Here is a 16,318-nt window from a genome sequence, read left to right as displayed (position 1 = left end):
GCGAGGGGCGGAGAGGCAGAGCGCCCGCCCGGAGAGGACCAGACGCCTAGGTCGCCCGCATCCCGCTGCCGCAGGAGAGAGGAAGCGCGCCCCGGCCCTGCTCCCCAGCCTTCACCCGGGCGCCCCCAGACCTTTCTCGGCCCCAGAGACCAAGCACCTGTCCTGCGCCTCGGCCTCCGCTGAGCTCCCTCCTTCGGAGCACGCACCTCCTCTGCCGCCCAAGGAGAGCACCAGCCCCAGCCGGCGACCACCATGACGGAGACCAACAACGAATGCAGCATCAAGGTGCTCTGCCGATTTCGGCCCCTGAACCAGGCCGAGATTCTGCGGGGAGACAAGTTCATCCCCATTTTCCAAGGGGACGACAGCGTCGTTATTGGGGTGAGTGCCCCTCTAGGAGGGAATTTCGGGGAGGGGGCAGGTGGTCGCATCCTACCCCTCGCCGAGCCTTAGTCCCTGCCTATCACTCTGTGCCCCCCTCCCCCCCCCTGTTCATCCTCCATCGTTTCCGCCGAAGCCCCTCCTCTCCCCTGCACCAGGATGGCTGGGTGTAGCCTGGCAGGCCCGCTGCCAAGTCTCTGCAGAGTGGGAGGGGGCTATTTCCCCGCGATCGGGTCACCCCCTTCCCCTTGGCTGCCCCCTGCAGTGTCCCCACCCCCTTACCGCCAGTCCTGTGTTTTTCTAATGTTTTCCCTCACCCGTAGAGAAAGCGCGTCTTCCCTTTGTTATTGGCTCCTATCTCTACCCCCAGCTCCCAGGAAGGGAGGGAAGGGAAGACTAGTGGATGGACGAGATCCGAGAGGGACAGTCCAGGGTCTCTGCGGAGATGCACAGGAGAATGGGCCCTGGGACCCAGTCCTCCATCATTCCCTGAAATAGTTGCAGCCTGGTCTTGGAGGGAGGGCACAGGGCTGATGAAGCGTTTTCTGAGAAAGACATACATTGATGCCACACCTAGTTTGGGGGAAGCCTCTGGGATCCTAAGGAAATGTCTGCTTTTCCCTCCCAGGTACAGTAGGAAGAGGATTTCAAACCCCCTAATTCTCCCTAACAAATAAAAATAACCAGACCCTGAGATCCTAACAAGTATTTGCTTCTTCATCCTTTCTGTTGATCCAATACAAAGTAGCAAGCCTCCTCTACTTCATCATGACAGCCCCTACCCATGGAGGAAATCGTATGAAGGAGAACTGATATCTGCTGTGTGGTTGTTACTCTACATATATTATCTAATCCTCAAAACCACACTCTGAAGTTGGCGTTAATATTTCCATTTTACAGAGGAGGAAATTGAGGCCCAAAGAAGTTGAATGACTTTCTCAAGGTCACACTGTGACTTCATGGATGTGAACCTAAATGTGTGGCTCCAAAGCTCGTGTCTTTTTCTCTGTGGTGTGTTGCCTCCACAGATTTCTATTCTGGTCCTTTATTTGTAATGGTCCAAAGGGAATGTCTAGGGAACTCCTCACCTACCCCTCCTTTCCTAGGTTGGTAGGGATTGCCAGGCTAAGGGGTGAAAGGATTGGGGTGGAGTCCAGTAGGGCTTGAGGGGTGCTGGGCCAGGAAACCAGCCACCTTGAGAAGGGAGGGGCACATATGAGGACAGTCCTCAAGGTCAAGAGCACTTCCTATGTATCGTTGATCCATAGTGCTTGGCACAAGGCATGTTTGTTAAAGAAATGAAAGAAAGAAGGGGCGGGCGCCTGGGCCTTCTGAATCCGTGAGAACGGCACTTAGAGTAAACAGGCCTTCGGAAGAGAGCTGCTGACATGTTCTGTTCCCAAGGTCCCCAGTCTGGCACCACACCGAGCTCTCTCACCCACACGGTGAACTCAGATGGGTGCTGGTGCCCTGTGTGTGTGCTTACGCATGTGGATGTTTGCCACATTGAGAGGGCCCCCACCTCTGTCTCGGGGTCCTTAGGCCTCACAGGCCAGTGGATCAACCGTGGGGGACTCCTCTCTGAATAGTCTGGACAGCAGGCATTAGCTATGAGAGTTGGAGCTTCAGGTCCCTCTGAGATATAAAATCTGAGAAACAGGAGGGAGTTGGTTATGGGGGAGCAAATCTACAAAAGGCTTCTACTCTTATGCCTCGCTTCCTTTACTGTAGATTTTTTCAGGTAAGTCTAACCAACTCCTCTATAGACTCTCTGGGCTGTTCGTCTTGGCTTGGTGAGCATGGGGCACAGGGTGATATTGGGAGAAGGAATTGTGGCGTGGATCTGTCCAATTCACGCAGATAAACAGGAGAGACACGGTGGAAGGTGGGGAAGGAAGAGAGACGAGAGGCGCAGGAGGGCCCCCTGCCAGTTCAGAGTCTAGCTTAGCCACATCGCAGGTCCTTCCTTGTCTGTCTTGCCTGATACACGCAGGGCTGTACCTTCGTCTCACTCTGTATCTTCCCTTGCCTTAGCCCTTCCTGTCACTCTCTCACTCCAAGATAAAGGCTTATGGGGTGCCATTTTGTCTCAGGCAGCATCCTTGGAGCTTGTCTTCCCAGCCTTACTATTCACTTGTCATTCAGGAGGCTGAGGGAGAAGTCATTTTTGAGGAGACCCTTGAGGATCTCCTCAGGGGCCCAGGGTGTGAGAAGCTCTGAGGAATTAATGAAGGGAACTGCTTCGAGGTGTCTGGGAAGATGAGGGAAGAGTGAAAGTGGGAGAGAGTGATCTGTCCACACCCAGCCCCTGTTCCTTTCTCTAACAGCTCTCAGCTCTGCCTCTGCAGCACGGCGGCTGGCTCTGGGCTTCAGACTCTGATTTTTGTGGGCTTTGTCTGCATGGCAAAGGGTAGAAGAATAAGTTGGAGGGGCAGCTCTGTGAGCCTTATCCCTCCCTCAGTCCCCTGACTAGTCCCAGGAATCTGGGGCACAGGGCTTAGCCAAAGTTAGTGGCCTGAGTCATAGTAGAAGGGTGTCTGGGTCACTGTCTGTATGTGCTGTGTACCTTGTTTTGCTCTGTATGTCACTCAGAATCCAATGTGACTTTTTCACCAGAACCAGTTAAGTGTCTCTTTTTTGGTCTTGGTGGTCAGTGTCCCAGGGCCTGCTTTTCTGTGCAGCTACATTTATACCAGATGTGGAAAGGGTGACAATAAAGAACACACACACACACACACACACACACACACACACACACACACACGCTTTCTTTCTCTCGCTCTTCTTTTTCCCTCCCTCCCTCCCTGAATCCTTCCTTCCCTCTCTCCTTCCCTCAACCCCTCCTTTCTTCCCTCCTTCCTTCAAGTATCCATTACCTTCTACCTCTCTCAGGTAGTTAAGTAGGTTCTTAAGGAGGAAAACCCCCAGAACCATCAAGTACCTCATTTGGAAAAGCTAGGTTGGGACCTGCAGGATTATTAGAGCAGTCATTATTGTTTGGGGTGGCCGGGGATTCCTTTGTTATTTGAAGAGGGGGAGCAGGCCGGTCTCCCCTTAGCTTTGGGGGGAGTCTCATAAAGGAAAATGGAGAGGGGAGGTAATGCTCACTGGGGCCCATGTCTCTCCAGCATTACCATGGCAACAATCCCCAGGGGTGTCACCATGGAAATCAGGCCTGATGCTGGGAAGTTCAGCCTCTATTAAGCGTTTTACTGAGGGTTGAAAGGTTGGTCATCTTTGGACCCTGACTGTAGGCCTTCCCATCAGTTTTAGTCAATACACATAATGGAAAACTACTGAAAGGTGCTGGGAGACGCAAATGGACAAGGAGACAACAAGGAGGCTTGGAGTGGGGTTAAAGGACAGCGGGAAGTCCTGGGCTTCGAGGCTGAAGAGAGGCTCTCCGGAGAGGCTGTGGGGAGTGCTTAGACTGCTGTCTGTGCGAGCCAGTGTGGGTCTCAGGGGCACTCCTCCAAGGAGCAGGGTCTCCCGGAGTGTTTCTAATTTATCAAGTCTTCCCGTCTCTGACATTGTACCAGCTTGTGGGGTCTTGGATTACCTGGCGGGGAGAGGGTGAGGGAGGCTCCTCGGAGAGGATGGGTGGGAGAATTGCATAATTCTGAAAATTCGGTTGAGGTTGGAAAAACAGAGTGACAAAAAGCTTTAGTTCTGTCTGGAAACATTAGGAGAAATATCCAAATTGGGGGCGGGGATATATGGGGAAGGGGGACGGAAAAGCCACGGTAAGGATCTGACGCAGTGTTAGTACCTCAGTTCTTAGATCCCTTTGGCAGTGTGAGTCTGGAATCAGATTATTTGGGTTTGAAACCGGGCTCTACCATTTCTCCGCTGTGTGATTGTGGGCAAGCTACCTACCTCTCTGAACTTCAGTTTCTGCATCTATAAAATGGAATAAAAAATAGTATCTACCTCCTAGGATTGCTGTGAGCATTAAATGAGATAATGCATATAAACTGCTTAGCACAGTGACAGGTACATAATAAACTCCTGATAAGAGTTAGATGTTATTATTATTTTTTATATGTCATCTCCCCACAAGCTAGCCTATGACACAATTAGGAAGTAGTTAACATTTTCCCCTCTTACTGGTTGTTTCTCCAAACATCCAGGTCCATAGTATCTTCTTGCTCTTCCTCTATCAATATCATTTTTTTAAAATATATTTTTATTGATTTCAGAGAGGAAGGGAGAGGGAGAGAGAGATAGAAACATCAATGATAAGAGAATCATTGGCCCTAGTCGGTTTGGCTCAGTGGATAGAGCGTCGGCCTGCGGACAGAAGGGTCTCAGGTTCGATTCCGGTCAAGGGCATGTATCTTGGTGGCGGGCACATCCCCAGTAGGGGGTGTGCAAGAGGCAGCTGATCGATGTTTCTCTCTCATCGATGTTTCTAACTCTCTATCCCTCTCCCTTACTCTCTGTAAAAATCAATAAAGTATATATTTAAAAAAAGAGAATCATTGATCAGCTGCCTCCTGCATGCCCCCCACTGGGGATCGAGCCCACAACCCAGACATGTGCCCTTGGCCAGAATCAAACCTGGGACCCTTCAGTCCGCAGGCTGACGCTCTATCCACTGAGCTAAACCAGCTAGGGCTATCAATATCATTTTAATGAATATTTATGAAGACCATCCTGTGGGCCAAGGATTGTATCTGATGGAATTTAGAAGGAATCCCTGTGTTCAAGAAACTCTCAATCAATGTGGTAGTCCAGGCTTTGGAGTGGTCTGGGCAGAGGCCTGGGAGGGGGCATCAGAAATGGCTTTTGCTAGCTCGGCCTGTGTGGCTCAGTGGTTGAACATTGATCTATGAACTAGGAGGTTACTGTTCAATTTCCAGTCAGTGCACATACCTCGGTTGTGGGCTCTATCCCCAGTAGGGGGCATGCAGGAGGCAGCTGATCAATGATTCTCTCTCATCATTGATGTTTCTATTTCTCTCTCCCTCTCCCTTCCTTTCTGAAATTAATAAAAATATATTTTTTAAAAAAGAAATGGCTTTTGCTAACACATACTTCCCCCAAATTCTGGAGAAACCCCCCACAACATACTATAGTCTGACTCAAAGTAATTGGATGTCAGTTACTTTAAGATATAAATAATGGTGAGATGCGTAGTCTAAAGGCAGAAAATGTAGAAAACCACTGGTCTAGTTATTCTCTTAAAAAGGTCTGACAAAATGAATTTATCCTGTGTACAATCAATAGAAAATTAAAAGAAATTTACACTTTGACAGAAATAAAAATCTTAAGATAAAGATATGAAGAGCTAGACTTGGAATTTAAGGGAAATGGTAACAGGTCTTCCCAGAACCCTGGAATTATAATCCGTGGCTTTCCCTGCTCATGAGATTACAAAGTGCACCATTTCTAGCTCTTGGATACATTTTATCCTCACAAAACTAAGAATGCCACTCTTCCTCCCTCTCTGGTCTCTTCCTTCTTCCTAGCCAATGCTGAGGGAAAGGGGTTCCTCGGGCAATAAATGCCTTCAGCAATAAATGCCTTCAGCAATAAATGCCTTCAGCACTTGGAGAGCGCCCTCCGTTTTGATGCTCCTGCAGCACCCTTTTGAATTCTTTAACTGGGAGTGTTAGAGAGAATATGAGAATGAGTCTGTGTGTGTGCGGTGGGCTTGAGAATTATATTTAAGTCCTTTTGGCTGCATGCCTGGCTTCAAGAGGCATGGCTAGACATCATTGGTGGAGAAGAGGTGAGAGTCGTTGGTCTGAAATAAACATGGCTTGTTTATTTCTGTTTCTTGGCCAATGGATGGAAGAAACATTGAGTTATATTACAATTCAGGAATCTAGGTTCAATTAAATAATAAAGAAAGAAAGATATTACCACTGAGGAGGAAAGGCATCAATGCCACTTTAAATTTGTTTATTGTAACACTATGATTTTATTCTATGTATTAAAGATTTTATTCTTTGTAATGAAGTGTAATGACAAACTGTACAGATAAAAAGGATGAAAAATTCAAAAAAGTCCTACGAATAACCCATAAACTCACTCACATCTTAAAGAAAGAATCAAGGTAGACTTTTCTTTAATAATATCAAACATAATCTGATTACATGTTAATATATTTTGGTTGTTGACAAAGTTAAAATCAAAGAAAAGCACATGGAAAAGACTAAACATCAGTCAAAAGTCCCCCAGCCCCCAAAAAAACACTGTTAACAATTTTATATATTTGTTTTTAGTTTTTTCTGCATATATACATATATTTTAATTAGTGTATCATAACCTAAATATTGTTTTATAACCTATTTTTTCACAAAATATCATGGCTATTTTATCATCAAATATTTTACATAATTTTATTTTTTGAAATGTTTAATTTTTCAATAAGTCTCACATGCACATGTGACAAAATTCAAATAATATAAGCAAGTATACAATGAGAAGTAAACCTTCCTATCTCTCTCCTAGCTACCCAGTTCCCCTTTCAGAAGGCAACCTTATTACCAGTTTCTTGTGGATCCTTCTAAAAGCATACTATATATTTACAAGCAAATACATATACACATATACTATACATACTGTTCTTTGATTTTTTTTCTTAACAATAAGTCGGAGAGATTCTTTTATATCAGCACATACACATCTATGTCATTCTTTTAAACAACTTTTTAACAACTGTATAATTTGTTGTAGGGATATGCCATAATTTATTTAACTAGGTCCATCAGTAGGAACCTGGTTAAATAAATTATGGGTTATCCTAGTATTTGCTATTTTTTAAAATATATTTTTATTGATTTTAGAGAGGAAGTGAGAGGAAGAGAGAGAGAGAAACATCAATGATGAGAAGGAATCATTGACTGGCCGCCTCCTGCACCCCCCCTACTGGGGACCGAGCCCACAACCCGGGCATGTGCCCTTTACTGGAATCGAACTCGGGACCCTTGAGTCCACAGGCTGACACTCTATACATTGAGCCAAATCTAATACTGAGCCTAGTATTTGCTATTACAAACAGTTAGGTGACCTTGTATATATGACTTTTCCATATGTAGAATAAATTTTTAGAAGTGGAGGTCATAAGGTCATAAGAGGATGTGAGGGCGATCTGGCTGTGACATCTGTCACCCCATTGATCGCCAGGGTTGATTCGGCTGATCTGGCTGGCTAGGCGGTGTCCCCCTCCTCCCTCACCGATCCTTGTGCGTCCCTCCCGAAGCTGCGCGCTCGGTCAAAGAGGACGACCTTCCCCCCAGAGGAGAGGACCGGTCTTCGGTCAAGGGTACACGAGCAGCTGCGCTCCCCTGCTAGAACCTCCAAACAAGCTCTCAAGGTCCATAAGGTCATAAGAGCTAGTTCCAAATTGCCTTTCATAGAGCTGGCCCCAATTTATATATGCCCTCACCAATGCAGTGTATCATCAAACTATTTTGTTTTGACCACTTGGATAGGTTAAAATGGTATTTCATAATCTTAATATGCATTTCTCTTACTAACAATTAGGTTGTGCATTAATTCATATTTTAAGAGCCATTATAACATTATTTTATGATGCTATATTTCATGATAGCACTTACTGAGGTATAATTTCTATATAGTGAGTACACATGTCTTATGCAAACAGCTGGATGAATTTTATAACATTATTTGGACACTCATGTAACCACTACCCAAATTGAGATCGAGAGCATTTCTGTCACCCCTGAAAAGTTCCCTCGTGCCCCCTTCCTGTCGCTATCACCCCAGGCAACCGCCATGTTGACTTCTGTCACTATTGGTAAGTTTTGTCCATTCTTGAAGCTCATGCAAAGGGAATAATATAGTATGTGCTCTTTGTGTTTGAATTCTTTCACTCAACACATGATTGAGATTTATTGATCTATTATGACATCATTTTACATAGCAGCAAGGAATGAAATATATGTACATGCCATAATTCAATCCATTTCTTATGTAGACCAGTCCCCTACATGTTACTATTTGAGTTGTTTTCCATTTCTGGTTATTATAAGCAGTGTGACAATAAACACTCTTGTAAGTAAATATTTGCTACCAATATATCTGGGTCAATGGCTACATGCAATTCAAGGTTTTGATTATGTATTTCTGAATTGCACCCATAAAAGTTGTACCAGAAAATAATGAGGTGCTCATTTCAAGGAAATTATACTTCCTTGAACCTTCATCTACACTGGGTATTACAATCAATTTTTTGTTTTCCAGTTTGATAGGTGAAAAGTGATGTTCCTGTTAGTTTCCTTTTTTTGAAAATGTTGAACATCTTTGTTGAACACTTGTATTTTTTTTTTCTGTTGTTAATAGCTAGCTCTTGCTCATTTTTTTAAAATTTCTTTATTGATTAAGGTATTACATATCATTGTCCCATTACCCATCAACCTCCCCCCCAACTCATGCCCTCACGCCCCTGTTGTCTGTGTCCATTGGTTAGGCTTATATGCATGCATACAAGTCCTTTGGTTGATCCCCACCCTCCCCTACCTTCCCTCTGAGGTTTGACAGTCTGATCGATGCTTCTCTGACTCTGGATCTATTTTTTGTTCATCAGTTTATGTTGTTCATTATATTCCATAGATGAGTGAGATCATGTGATATTTATCTTTCTCTGACTGGCTTATTTCACTTAGCATAATGCTCTACAGTTTCATCCATGCTGTTGCAAATGGTAGGAATTCCTTCTTTTTTTTACCGCAGCGTAGTATTCCATTGTGTAGATGTACCTCTTGCTCATTTTTTATGTTTAGTTTTGTGTTTTTGTTTCTAACTTATGAGAGCTCTTTATCTAGTAAGAATATTAATGTCTTTGTTTTAAAAACTTAAATTTTTCTTATTTAAAATTATGGGGTTTTTATTCTAGAAAAATTTTAAATCTAAATCCAAAATAATAAAAAACTCCTAAAATCTCACTCTGCAAGGAAAATCACTATTAACATGTTTTTTTCTATGCAAGGTATAAAAAATATACTTTTTAAAAACAGAAATAGAATCATCCTTTACATACTTTTTTTTAGCCTGATACTATTTTAAAAACCACATTTTTTTTGTTTTGCTTATTATACCTTGCCATATCATTACATATTTTATAACATCATCTGTGTTTTATTTTTAAATTTAAAAGCAATGTGTTAAGTTTGGCCAGTGTGACTTAGTTGGAGCATTGTCCCATACACCAAAAGGTGGCCGGTTTGATTCCCAGTCAGGGCACATAGCCAGGTTGCAGGTTCAGTCCCCAGTCAGGGCGTGTGTGGGAGGCAGCCCATCAGTGTTTCTCTCTCTCCCTCTCTCTAAAATCAATAATAAAAAAAGAATAAAAGAATAAAATAAAAGTGATATGTTGTCATTGTAAAACATTTAGATATCACAGAAAAAATGTAGTTAAGAATATGCTCCTGTCATTCTGTTCTCCACTGGTAACCACCATTAACAGTTCTGTATATAGTCTTCCATATCTTTTTCCTGAGGTTATTCTATCCATACTCCTTCTGAAAAATGTAATCACATTATATACATTGTTTTTATTTTTTCACTTAACAATCGATCTTCGATATATAATATACGTGAACCAACCTGGCTTACTATTATTTTTTCCAATCTGGCTTATTTTAATGCGGGTAGAATATAGAGATCTCAGAACCAACGTTTTGATGGATGTTTAAATTGTTTCTAGTTTTTCTTTAATACACATCTCTTCAATGAACATCTTTCAGTGCTTAAGCAAGTGTTGTAAAATGAATTCCTAGCAGTGCAATTGTTGATATAAAGTACACACAGAACGGACATTTAAATATTTAATAGAATTGTCCTCCAGAAAGGCTCTATCGGTTTACAGCTTTCCCTTTATTGTAGAGAGTGCCTTCCCAACTTCTTCCTCTTGGTGGATTCTGTTCTGGGGCTTCATAGGCTTTCACCACAGAGAGACCAGATAAATATTTCAGGTAGATTTTTATTATAAGCCATATTTTTCAAATCTTTCAAATATTTTTTTTTTTTTTGTTTTTTATTATGAAAGATAAATATTTTTAATATTAAAAATAATACTTATGCCCTAACCTGTTTGGCTCAGTGGATAGAGCATTGGCCTGTGGACTGAAGGGTCCCGGGTTTGATTCCGGTCAAGAACATGTACATTGGTTGTGGGCACATCCCCAGTAGGAGGTGTGCAGGAGACAGCTGATCGATGTTTCTCTCTCATCGATGTTTCTAACTCTATCCCTCTCCCTTCCTCTCTGTAAAAAATCAATAAAATATATATACTTTTTTAAAAAAATAATATTTATTAGTTTTCTTTTATGTACAGAAGTAACAAGAAGGAAACCAAATAATGCACTATTGTCTCACCCTCTTTGACATTAATTAAAAATCCTATCTAATAAAAAGGGAATATGCTAATTGACCATAACACCCTCACAAGATGGTGGCGCCCACAGCCAGTAAAGAGGAAATATGCTAATTAACTGTCACACCCTCACAAATGGCGGCACCCACAGCCACAAGATGGTGGCGCCCACTCCCCTCAGCCCCGCCTCATCCAGCCCAAGTCCCCCAGTCTCCTCAGCCCCACCTCACTCAGCCAGAGTCCCCTGTCCCCTCAGCCCTGCCTCATCCAGCCAGAGTCCCCCAGTCCCCTCAGCCCCACCTCACCGAGTCCCTGCAGCATCCAACCTCATCCAGCTGGAGTCCCCCAGTCCCCTCAGCCCCACCTCATCCAGCCTCAGTCCCCCAGTCCCCTCAGCCCCGGAGGGGAAGGCAGTTGGGGACGATCATGCTGGCAGGAGAGCAGTTAGGAATCAATCAGGCCGGCAGGGGAGTGGTTAGGGGACTATCAGGCTGGCAGGCAAAGTGGTTAGGGGCAACCAGGCAGGCAGGCAGGTGAGTGGTTAGGAGCCAGCAATCCTGGATTGTGAGAGGACAGTCGCACATCCCCCGAGGGGTCCCAGATTGGAGAGGGTGCAGGCTGGGCTGAAGGACAACCTCCCCCCCATGCACAAATTTCGTGCACCAGGCCTCTAGTATATAATATTAAATATGGTTTAAAGATGTCAGCAATCCAGGATACAAAATGAAAAATGAAAGCCTTCTCTCTTTCATCTTCTCTCCCCAAAGCCACTGTTCATACTTTTGTGTAATTCCTTCTAGAAAAAATATTCTATATATATATATTGATACACATTCCAGCTCTAGCCAAGTTTTATTAAAACATGTCCCCCAGCCCTAGCCTTTGGCTCAGTGGATGGAGCGTCGGCCTGTGGACTGAAGGGTCCCAGGTTCGATTCTGGTCAAGGGCACATGCCTGGTTGTGGGCTCAATCCCCAGTGGGGTGCATGCAGGAGACAGCTGATCAATGATTCTCTCTCATCATTGATGTTTCTATCTCTCGCTCCCTCTTCCTTCCTCTCTGAAATCAATAATATATACATGCTTTTAGATAAAAGCATGTCCCCCAAACTCTGGTGTCCATAGACTTAGAGGTTTATAATTCAGTTAAGTAAAAATGGCCTATCTAGTAAAACAATTTGACAATTAAGTCATAGTCGCTTTATACTGCATGGCAGGAAAACAAGACTGAGAAAAAATTTTTAAATATATTTTTATTGATTTCAGAGAGGAAGGGAGAGGGAGAGAGAGAGAAAATCAATGATGAGAAAGAATCATTGATCGGCTGCCTCCTGCATGTCCCACACTGGGGATTGAGCCTGCAATCCAGGCATGTGCCCTGACTCGGAATTGAACCGTGACCTCCTGGTTCATAGGTTGACATCAACCACTGAGTTACGCCGGCTGGGCATGACTGAGAAAATTGTCACGTGATGGAGAACAAGCATAGTTTCATTTAATCTTACCAGAAATTTCCCCCTTTAAAATTATTAGATATCAAATGTATTCTTTGTTTGTTTCCTTGGGTTGTGAATATTTTGGTTTTTTTGTTGTTTTTTTGTTAATCCTCACCCAAAGATATTTTTTTCATTGATGTTTAGAGAGTGGAAGGGAGAGGGAGAGATAAAGAGAAACATCAATGTGAGAAAGATACATCAATTAGTTGCCTCCTGCATGTACCCCGACTAGGGCCAGGGAACCTGCAACCAAGGTATATGTCTTGACCAGTGTGAATGCCGCAACCTTTTGCAGCAAGGATTCAGGATCTGGAGAAGGGGCTGCATACAAACGGATACACTAGACAAGAAATATAAATTTCGAAGGCATCAAAAAGCCAGGCGGAGACCTTACTCTCTAGCAGAGAGGCTCTCTGAAACCCAGGACCCAACATCTTTTATTTAGTTGGATACACATTTGCCCTTTAGGAATGCAAACAGGCATATCAATGGTAAAGTTAAAAAACAATAAAAGGATTATCAGGTTAGATTGCCTTCCAGTGGACTTCTTGCATAATTATGCTAACTACTTACTGGTCTTAGCCTCCGGCAGACCAGAATCAAACCCAGACCAGAATCAAACCTGGGACCCTTCAGTCTGCAGGCCAACACTCTATCCACTAAGCCAAACTGGCTGGACAATATTTTGTATCTTTAGCATTCTTATCAGCACCATGATTTATAACATGTTCCCTGAATTAAGCAAAGTACCTGTAGGTCTGAGTGACTTGCTTCATAATTTCTCTTTACTTAAAGCTAATTCCTTAAAGGTAGACCCATATTTATGATTTCATATAATCCTAAGTGAGCTGTGTTAATGTTTCCATAACATCTTAGCAGCTCAGTGTTAGTATATTTCAATAGGGAACTCTCTCTCTCTCCATATATACTTTGTATATTTCACTTAATACTTTTTAAAAATATATATATTTTATTGATTTTTTACAGAGAGGAAGGGAGTGGGATAGAGAGTTAGAAACATCGATTAGCTGCCTCCTGCACACCTCCCACTGGGGATGTGCTCGCAACCAAGGCACATACCCTTGACTGGAATCGAACCTGGGACCCTTCAGTCCACAGGCTGACGCTCTATCCACCGAGCCAAACCAGTTAGGGCTCACTTAATACTTTTTAAAAGTCTTTCCATATCAGGACGTATGGATCTATTGAGGAAGATGTTTTTTAATTCGGGTAGATTTTTTTTTTTTTGTTTTTTTGTTTTTTGTTGTTTTTTTTTTTTACAGAGAGGAAGAGAGAGGGAAAGAGAGCTAGAAACATCGATGAGAGAGAAACATCGATCAGCTGCCTCCTGCACACCCCCCACCGGAGATGTGCCCGCAACCAAGGTACATGCCCTTGACCGGAATCGAACCTGGGACCTTTCAGTCCGCAGGCCAACGCTCTATCCACTGAGCCAAACCGGTTTCGGCTAATTCGGGTAGATTTTTAATGTTAATGAATTGTCTGCACTCTTCATAGCCTATGCCCTGTTGTCTTTTCCCACTTGGTTTCTCAGGGCAGGGGGTCCAAAGTAGTGGGATGCTACATCATGACACCCAGACTGAGGTCCCCTCACACAATCTCACTGGGTGACACTCCTCAATGGCACCCTCTACCACATGGACACAACTCTTGGCGTCGATACTAAATTTTGTTTTTCTCTCGTTTCCCTCATCACCATGGTCATCCATGCATATGGATGGTTGAAGAACGCGTGCCTCCTCAGGCTGATGGGTGAGGTTTCAGTGTTTCTTCTCCTTCACACGCTGCCTGCTGAAGTCTGCCATCTCTTATTTCCAGGGGAAGCCCTATGTCTTCGACCGCGTGTTCCCCCCAAACACGACCCAGGAGCAAGTTTATCACGCATGTGCCATGCAGATTGTCAAAGGTAATGGATGTATTTTTGAATGTATTTGTTTAGGCTCCCCATTCCCTACCCCACTTCTCTCCACCAGTCCTCTTTCTCTGCCGTCTTTTCCAGATGTCCTTGCTGGCTACAATGGTACCATATTTGCTTATGGACAGACCTCCTCAGGGAAAACACATACTATGGAGGTGAGGGTCTGATCTCCATGGAGGGTGAGGAACTGGAGGTGATAATAGGAGACAAAGAAATCTTAGTGTGGGAAGGGCTAGGCCTCAAGGGTTGCCTGGTCCAGAGGTAGCTAAGTCTAGAGGATGAACTGAGGAGCAATGATCTAGTGCAAGTTCAATGCAATCCTTCGGCCTGCTACAGTTGACCCTCCTCTCCACTACTCCCGTTTTCTTTTTTTGATCGAAAAAGCAGCAACAATGAAAGTTCAAAGGGCCGCTCAGTTCTGTCCCCTTCCACAAAAAGGTAGACATGGCAGTGACCATCTCCTAACTTAGGATGGTTCCTATCAACTATTACCTTTGTGTTCACCCGCACACCTCTGAGTTGTCTCATTCTTCCTAAGCTCCAACCTTATTCTAGAATACCCTTACTCTCCAGGGAAAGCTGCACGACCCCCAGCTGATGGGAATCATTCCTCGAATTGCCCGAGATATCTTCAACCACATCTACTCCATGGATGAGAACCTTGAGTTCCACATCAAGGTGATCAGGGCATGACCTCTGGGCATCTTCAGATGGGGACTGGGAGGGGAAGATCTAGTATGAGCTCACTGAGATCCTGGGCACCCCAACTTACTCTCTCTTCTGGTTACCTCAGTTCTTCTCCCCTAAGATATTTTCTTCTGCTCTTTTCTTCCCACTACTATTGTTGGAGCAGGTCACATTTAAATTACCTGCAAGTTAAAATTACCTGCACTGTGACACCTCATACTCCTCCTTTCTCCCTAACCAGGTTTCTTACTTTGAGATTTACCTGGACAAAATTCGTGACCTTCTGGATGGTGAGTGGTGTTTAACCCCAGTGGATGGCGGGGGTTGTGAGAAGGGCAAGGAAAAGAAAGATCACATTGCTCTTGGGTACAAAGTATTCCAAGTGTGGGTGGATATGGAAGTAGGATAGATCAGTGACCCAGAAGTTGGAGGGTGGGTCTCCTGGAGGGGTGAGATGTGCCAAGGGCCCAGGGAGGGTCTGGGGGCTTGGAAAGGTCATTATCTAGAAAGGTTATTTTGTCAAAGTGCAGGTAATTTAATTTGCAGATCAAAGTTTATGGGTTATTATCCATTTGCCCCCTGCAGGGTTGCAGGGTTGTACCGAACGCAAGATGCAGAGGGCACACAAGGCACGCACATCCATACCTGTGTCCCTTGACTCCACTCACCAAGATTTCCAAAAACTAAAAGGGTCAGAGGATGAGCTCAGATGCCCAGGCCTGCATATAAATAGTCTGAGACGAGCTGGACCCCTGGGGCTGGAATCCTGGAGAAACTGAGCCTTCAGTTTGTGCAGGGAGTTTAGGTTTCACAGGGAGTCTTGTTCCCTTTTGCACATAGAAGAAACCACCATCTGAGTGGGCTGCAGGCTGCAGTGGGTGGGGGGCAGTGGAAATGCTGGCCTTGCTCACCTGTATTGTCTTGATTCAGTGACTAAGACAAATCTGTCTGTGCATGAGGACAAGAACCGGGTGCCGTTTGTCAAGGTGAGAGGGGGGATAGGGCACCCAGTGGGGCCGAAGTATTCTAAGTGTGGATGGAAGTAGGATAGACCAGTGACCCAGAAGTTGGAGGGTGGGTCTCCTGGAGGGGTGAGATGTGCCAAGGGCCCAGGGAGGGTCTGGGGGCTTGGAAAGGTCATTATCTAGAAAGGTTATTTTGTCAAAGTGCAGGTAATTTAATTTGCAGATCAAAGTTTATGGGTTATTATCCATTTGCCCCCTGTAGGGTTGTACCGAACGCTTTGTGTCCAGCCCAGAGGAGATTTTAGATGTGATTGATGAGGGGAAATCAAATCGTCATGTGGCTGTCACCAGTGAGTGGGGATACAAGGGGCTTTTGACTCTGGGGTCTGCCTCCCCTCTGTGCCTGTGGGGATTGAGGGACTTGTGAGAAAGCAATGGAAAAGTGACCTCCAGAGAAAAAGGGACCCTTTAAAAAAATGTATATATATATATATATATATATACAC

General features: G+C 44.3%; 1 protein-coding gene across 1 annotated transcript in view; it reads left to right on the top strand.

The window, feature by feature from the left end:
• Positions 1-246: 246 nt before the first annotated feature.
• The window catches only part of KIF5A (kinesin family member 5A), a 31,788-nt gene continuing 15,716 nt past the window's right edge, over positions 247-16,318 (top strand). Inside the window, exons 1-7 of the mRNA XM_008148700.3 lie at positions 247-381; positions 14,061-14,148; positions 14,242-14,315; positions 14,734-14,838; positions 15,089-15,137; positions 15,778-15,833; positions 16,075-16,162. Of these exons, the coding sequence (XP_008146922.2) occupies positions 253-381; positions 14,061-14,148; positions 14,242-14,315; positions 14,734-14,838; positions 15,089-15,137; positions 15,778-15,833; positions 16,075-16,162 (589 nt within the window). The 5' untranslated portion in view covers positions 247-252. The remainder of the gene's footprint in view (positions 382-14,060; positions 14,149-14,241; positions 14,316-14,733; positions 14,839-15,088; positions 15,138-15,777; positions 15,834-16,074; positions 16,163-16,318) is intronic.

This window comes from Eptesicus fuscus, chromosome 7 (assembly GCF_027574615.1).
Source record: "Eptesicus fuscus isolate TK198812 chromosome 7, DD_ASM_mEF_20220401, whole genome shotgun sequence".
Lineage (NCBI taxonomy): Eukaryota > Metazoa > Chordata > Mammalia > Chiroptera > Vespertilionidae > Eptesicus > Eptesicus fuscus.
This window is presented reverse-complemented; position numbering and strand designations above follow the sequence as displayed.